The sequence below is a fragment of the Palaemon carinicauda genome, chromosome 9 (assembly GCF_036898095.1).
Source record: "Palaemon carinicauda isolate YSFRI2023 chromosome 9, ASM3689809v2, whole genome shotgun sequence".
Classification (NCBI taxonomy): Eukaryota; Metazoa; Arthropoda; class Malacostraca; order Decapoda; family Palaemonidae; genus Palaemon; species Palaemon carinicauda.
In genome coordinates, this window is record NC_090733.1 from 118,897,414 (window position 1) to 118,904,913 (window position 7,500).

The following is a 7,500-nucleotide window of genomic DNA, read 5'->3' on the forward strand; positions in this document are numbered from 1 at the left end:
TTAATATTTGTTTATCAGATATTCAGATATTTGTTTATCAGATATTTTGTGCAAAGAAAAGAGCACTTTGAATGAATCATATTTCATTATGGAAATCAAATATATGATATTCATCAGTAAACTTTCAGACGGAGATTTTAAAACTTTTTCCTCTAATTTGAATATTTTACTTAACTTTAGTTAATTGTGTTAAAATTATTTTACCCAGACATGAAATAGAAATAACTTAATCTTAACCATTCGTTAACAGAGAGAAATTGCAATGAAAGTTATACACATTCATTTACAAGCACCGAAGTATCTGATCGTGCATAATCTAGCGGAACCTAAAGTTTGTCACGCCAAGTATTGCTTACATTCGCCGAAGCTGACTGATAAACATAATCCGATGGGAACTAAACTTTGTCTCGTAATATATATATATATATATATATATATATATATATATATATATATATATATATATATATATATATATATATATATATATATACATACACACACACAAACTAACACTAACTAGATTTAGTGTTAGATCCAATTAGAACTAAACTTTGCCTCTTCAATGCAATATATATATATATATATATATATATATATATATATATATATATATATATATATATATATATATATATACACAGTATATGCACACAAACTGACACTGCTTAAATGTAGCATTAATCGTTCTAGCAAGAACTTAACTTTACCACAACACAAATCCACATAAACAAACACACACACAAACGCTAACTGACATCAACACAGCTGACATTGAACGGCTCCAGCAAGACCAAACAGAACAGAGGAGTTTCACACTTACCCGACCACATTCCCGTGTTTCTGGGACGATGATGATTGTATTTGAACAGGAAACCCATTGTTATGGCACGAAGACCAACTCGAGAGTCAACTGTTTACATTACAGATGAAGTCTTGTGTCTCCTATTTATTCAGATACACTATCGAGAACTATCACTATTGCCGTCTATTTTACCGCATTGTTCTTCGAGGATAAGAAAGAGAGAGGTGTGGGGAGAGAGAGGTAACTCACCCACAACAACAAACTCTCTCAGTACAACGATAGACCGAAGCGTCACCGGCTGGAATGAGCCAACCAACCCCTCCAAAACGACCGGTTGTCAGCGAGGAACTGACTTCAACTGAGCCAGAGAGAGAGCGTTAGTGTATGTGTGTGAGCGAGTCTCGGAGCGCGTGGCTGCCGAGTGTATGTCTGTACGTGTGTGCGTGCGTCCGAGGACGAGCCGCAACGGAGAGTAGAGCTCCAAGTCAATACTCGAATCAATAGTCATGCAGAGAGAGAGAGAGAGGGGTTGAGCGCTCCATATAGCTCCTAACGTTGTTTCGAGGCTTTCGCGCGATTGCTCGTGTGAGTTCCTCTATTCTGTAGTTACTCTCAAATAAATCGGCATTTCGGGTGCTCGCTTTTATCTATATCACAGAAGGGAGAAGTTTAAAACTTCGTCTAGGCCTATGTTTATGTTTTGAGCAAACGAATGATTTATTTACGAATTAGCTTAGAGTCGTTGACCTCTGGCAAAGTAACAATAGTTTATTCCATGTCTATAAATCGATGGATTGATTAAAGGGGTTATTTATTTTTATTTTACTGATACATACATGGAATAAATGAATAAATACATTTTTATTTTCAACGTGCAGAAGGTAATGGGAATATGTGATCTCAAGTGAGATGCACATAAACTAAGACGTGGCATCTTACTTGAGATCACATTACTATGTTTAGATTTGGAGTTTTCTCGTAATCTTTCTGGTTAACGCTACAGTTATGTAATCTTGATTGCATACACACACGCGCATATATATATATATATATATATATATATATATATATATATATATATATATATATATATATATATATATATGTGTGTGTGTGTGTGTGTGTATGTGTGTATATATGAATGAATGAATGAATGAATTGAAATATAATCACGAATGTGAGCATGCGTATATGTATCAAAACAAAACAAATATCATTATATATATATATATATATATATATATATATATATATATATATATATATATATATATATATATATATATATGTGTGTGTGTGTGTGTATGTGTGTAAAAACACGTAAATACAAACTGACAAATAAACATTTATTGGCGAAAACTTTCGTCCTTCCATTAAAAGTATCCACAATAAATATAACCAGAAGACAGTTTTGAATTTGGAAAGGAAAGTCCATCTTGGGGAAGTCTCCCGAGGGATATATTCATCACATTTCCTCCGGAGAAATGAGCAAACTTTATATGACCATCAACTTTTCTATTTCTCCCGCCTCGCTACCAGGTTTAGAAAGTGTCAAATGCGTGTTTTGTATATGTCAGTCTATAAAGTAAAAGTATATCTATAGTTTTGGTAACGGCCCTGTCTGGCGTTCTGCAGGAGTGGGGTTCGAGTCCCGCTCAAGCAGTATCTTGTAGTGTCTGCAGCTTCACCATCCTTGTTAGCTAAGGAATAGGGTATTGGTTTGGGGAAGTCTGTGTCATCAGGAGCCATTGCCTAGCCCTCTCTGGTCCTAGCTTGTGTGGAGAGAGAGCTTAGGCGCTGATCATACGTATATATGATCAGTCTTTAGGGTATTGTCCTACTAGCCAGGGCAATGTCACTGTCCCTTGCCGCTGCCATTCGTGAATGGCCTTTAAAACATTTAAAGATAGGACACTATTGCGAAAAGATACTTACGCTAGCCTTTGATGGCAATTATAATTCTATTTCGAATTTTATCAAATTTACTTAAATTTGTCTATGCAAGTTGATAAAAAAAATCTTGTGTGTTTCTTTAGAGGGATGGGTATGTTCAAATCCCACTAGGATTCCTGGAAAATTTCCCTTTTAAATTCAATGTTTTCAGCGCAAAAAGCACCCCAAGACCTATGTGAAAATGAACAGTCAAGAGGTCATATACAGTTGGACACAGGAATTCCTGGCACACCTGGCCCTAATGAAATGCACCCTCTCACACCCTCACTGTGCGGAGAGTTCCTGTGTTTAGCCCCGCCCACCTCTACCATCTTTCCCCCATGTTGTCTGCTCGGTTACTCTCTGCGCAGTAAGTTAGAAGAGACTCTTTAGCTATGGTAGGCAGCTCTTCTAGGAGAAGGACACTCCAAAATCAAACCATTGTTCTCTAATCTTGGGTAGTGCCATACCCTCTGTACCATGGTCTTCCACTGTCTTGGGTTAGAGTTCTCTCGCTTGAGGGTACACTCGGGCACACTGTTCTGTCTTATATTTTATTTCTCTTCCTCTTGTTTTGTTAAAGTTTTTATAGTTTATAAAGTGATATTTATTTTAATATTGTTGCCCTTAAAATATTTTATTTTTCGTTGTTCCCTTTCCTCACTGAGCTATTTTCCCTGTTGGAGCCCCTGGGCTGATAGCATCCTGCTTTTCCAACTAGGGTTGTAGCTTAGCAAGTAATAATAATAATAATAATAATAATAATAATAATGATAATAATAATAATAATAAGGGTGTAATAGGGTGCGCTTCCTTAGGGCGAGGTGTGTCAGGAATTCATGTTTCCAACTGTACATATAAAATCTAGTCATTTATTCATTCGTTGCCCCCAACAATTTCTTCTTGATGCTAGAGTGAACTAATATTAAAAGAAAACGTAGCCTTTATTAGACATTAGAGTTGATATTCTTTATTAAATTCAATAATGCTGCAAGAGCCTCCACGGCAGTGTTACCACAATGCATTTTCAGCGAACATAATTGTCAAGGATAAACTAGAAGCTGGTCGTGAGAGAATAAGCAAACTGTTACACTCAGTATTATTTGGGTGTGAAGAGCAAGCCGAAATGGGAACTGCTATTATTATTATTATTATTATTATTATTATTATTATTATTATTATTATTATTATTATTATTATTACTTCGCCAAGGAGGTTATATTTTCGAGTCGGTTTAATTGTCTGTGTGCGTGTGTCTGTAGACTGGATTACGTCAAAACTACTCGACGGATTTTGACGAAATTCCGTCAACAGATAGATCTTACATCATGGACGACCCCGTTAAATTTTGCATTTTCGCCATTTTAAAGGCAACGTTAAAATAAACTGACGGATTTTTACGAAATTTTCACCACAAATAGATCTTAAGACCGCCATGGACAACTCCATAAATTTGTTAAGATGATCCGTTACCGAATCCGGATTCTAGATCCGGATTTGGGTTTCTCATAATTTTAAAGATTACGTCAACAACAAATTGACACATTGGATTCTCACCAAATTTTAACGATGGATAGATATTATGCTTCGGAAGAAACCACGAAATTTTGGAGGTGGTATGGATCAATATTACGATTCTGAATCAACATTGCACTTTTCATCATCTACGAAGACTGTACCGTCAGCCAACATATGAAAAGTGGGAGGCGATATCCCTAGACTTCAGTAAAATGTTGGCCATATTCATTTGCGGAGGTCCGAAACCTTTAATTACTCATATTATTATTATTATTATTATTATTATTATTATTATTATTATTATTATTATATATTTTTGTAGTATGGTATTATTATTATTATTATTATTATTATTATTATTATTATATATATTTGTAGTATGGTATTATTATTATTATTATTATTATTATTATTGTTGCTCTTGATGCTATATTTTGAAGGGATATGGAATTATTATTATTATTATTATTTTAGTTGTTGTTACGTATATATATGAAAATAAAAAAGTGAACAATTGAATCTTTTTTAACTTCCAGCTTACCTGAAAAAAAACTCATAATAATCTTGAAAATTTCTTTAGCTTATTTTTAGCCCCACCTTTTACTGAAGTTTAGCCCTGCCTTCTTTTGCTTATTTTTACCCCCGCCTTCTTTTGCTTAATTTTATCCCCGCCTTCTTTTGCTGAACTTTAGCCCCGCCTTCTTTTGCGGAATTTTAGCCCCGCCTTCTTTTGCTGAATTTTAGCCCCGCCTTCTTTTACTAAATTTCAGCCCCGCCTTCTTTTGCTGAATTTTAGCCCCACCTTCTTTTACTAAATTTTAGCCCCGCCTTCTTTTGCTGAATTTTAGCCCCGCCTTCTTTTGCTGAATTTTAGCCCCTCCCTCTTTTTCTGAATTTTAGCCCCGCCTTCTTTTACTAAATTTTAGCCCCGCCTTCTTTTGCTGAATTTCAGCCCCACCTTCTTTTACTAAATTTTAGCCCCGCCTTCTTTTACTATATTTTAGCCCCGCCTTCTTTTGCTGAATTTTAGCCCCGCCTTCTTTTGCTTAATTTTAGCCCAGCCTTCTTTTGCTGAGTTTTAGCCCCGCCTTCTTTTGCTGAATTTTAGCCCCTCCCTCTTTTGCTGAATTTTAGCCCCACCTTCTTTTGCTTAATTTTAGCCCAGCCTTCTTTTACTTACTTTTAGCCCCGCCTTCTTTTGCTGAATTTTAGCCCCCGCATTCTGTTGCTTAATTTTAGCCCAGCCTTCTTTTGCCTACTTTTAGCCCCGCCTTCTTTTGCTGAATTTTAGCCCTTCATTATTTTGCTGGATCTTAACCCTGCCTTCTTTTGCTGACTTTTAGCCCCGCCTTCTTTTGCTGAATTTTAGCCCCGCCTTCTTTTACTAAATTTCAGCCCCACCTTGTTTTGCTGAATTTTAGCCCCACCTTCTTTTACTAAATTTTAGCCCCGCCTTCTTTTGCTGAATTTTAGCCCCGCCTTCTTTTGCTGAATTTTAGCCCCTCCCACTTTTTCTGAATTTTAGCCCCGCCTTCTTTTACTAAATTTTAGCCCCGCCTTCTTTTGCTGAATTTTAGCCCCACCTTCTTTTACTAAATTTTAGCCCCGCCTTCTTTTACTATATTTTAGCCCCGCCTTCTTTTGCTGAATTTTAGCCCCGCCTTCTTTTGCTTAATTTTAGCCCAGCCTTCTTTTGCTGAGTTTTAGCCCCGCCTTCTTTTGCTGAATTTTAGCCCCTCCCTCTTTTGCTGAATTTTAGCCCCACCTTCTTTTGCTTAATTTTAGCCCAGCCTTCTTTTACTTACTTTTAGCCCCGCCTTCTTTTGCTGAATTTTAGCCCCCGCATTCTGTTGCTTAATTTTAGCCCAGCCTTCTTTTGCCTACTTTTAGCCCCGCCTTCTTTTGCTGAATTTTAGCCCTTCATTATTTTGCTGGATCTTAACCCTGCCTTCTTTTGCTGATTTTTAGCCCCACCTTGTTTTGCTGAATTTTAGCCCCACCTTCTTTTGCTTAATTTTAGCCCAGCCTTCTTTTACTTACTTTTAGCCCCGCCTTCTTTTGCTGAATTTTAGCCCCCGCATTCTGTTGCTTAATTTTAGCCCAGCCTTCTTTTGCCTACTTTTAGCCCCGCCTTCTTTTGCTGAATTTTAGCCCTTCATTATTTTGCTGGATCTTAACCCTGCCTTCTTTTGCTGACTTTTAGCCCCACCTTGTTTTGCTGAATTTTAGCCCCCGCATTCTGTTGCTTAATTTTACCCCTGCATTCTTTTACTAAATTTTAGCCCCTCCTTATTTTGCTGACTTTTAGCCCCGCATTCTTTTGCTGAATTTTAGCCCTGCATTCTTTTGCTGAATTTTAGCCCCGCATTCTTTTGATGAATTGTAGCCCCGCCTTCTTTTATTGAATTTTAGCCCCGCCTTCCTTTGCTGAATTTTAGCCCCACCTTTTGCTGAATTTTAGACCCCCCCCCCTTCTCTTGCTGACTTTTAGCCCCTCCTTCTTTTGCTGAAATTTAGCCCCTTCTTTTGATGAATTTATTCCCCCCCCTTTTTTTTTTGCTGAATTTTGGCCCCGCCTTCTTTTGGTGAATCTTAGCCCCTCCTTCTTTTGCTGAACTTTAGCCCCTCCTTCTTTTGCGGAATTTTAGTCCCGCTTTCTTTTGCTGAATTTTAGCCGCGCTTTCTTTTGCTGAATTTTAGTCCCGCTTTCTTTTGCTGAATTTTAGCCCCACCTTCTTTTGGTGAATCTTAGTCCCTCCTTCTTTTGCTGAACTTTAGCCCCTCCTTCTTTTGCTGAATTTTAGCCCCGCTTTCTTTTGCTGAATTTTAGTCCCGCTTTCTTTTGCTGAATTTTAGCCCCACCTTCTTTTGGTGAATCTTAGTCCCTCCTTCTTTTGCTGAACTTTAGCCCCTCCTTCTTTTGCTGAATTTTAGTCCCGCTTTTTTTTGCTGAATTTTAGCCCCTCCTTCTTTTGGTGAATCTTAGTCCCTCCTTCTTTTGCTGAACTTTAGCCCCTCTTTCTTTTGCGGAATTTTAGCCCCGCGTTCTTTTACTGAATTTTAGCCCAGCCTTCTTTTGCTGAATTTTAGCCCCACCTTATTTTGCTGAATTTTAGCCCCGCGTTCTCTTACTGAATTTTAGCCCCGCCTTCTTTTGCTTAATTTCAGCCCCGCCTTCTTTTACTGAATTTCAGCCATGCCTTCTTTTGCTGAATTTTAGTCCCGCCTTTTGCTGAATTTTAGCC

General features: G+C 37.4%; 2 protein-coding genes across 2 annotated transcripts in view; one reads left to right on the forward strand and one right to left on the reverse strand.

Moving 5' to 3' along the window:
* The window catches only part of LOC137647101 (galactosylgalactosylxylosylprotein 3-beta-glucuronosyltransferase P-like), a 260,241-nt gene extending 259,079 nt beyond the window's left edge, over window positions 1-1,162 (reverse strand). Inside the window, exon 1 of the mRNA XM_068380328.1 lies at window positions 824-1,162. Within this exon, the coding sequence (XP_068236429.1) occupies window positions 824-881 (58 nt within the window). The 5' untranslated portion in view covers window positions 882-1,162. The remainder of the gene's footprint in view (window positions 1-823) is intronic.
* Window positions 1-7,500, forward strand: part of LOC137647102 (E3 ubiquitin-protein ligase RING2-like) — a 333,410-nt gene that overhangs the window by 130,397 nt on the left and 195,513 nt on the right.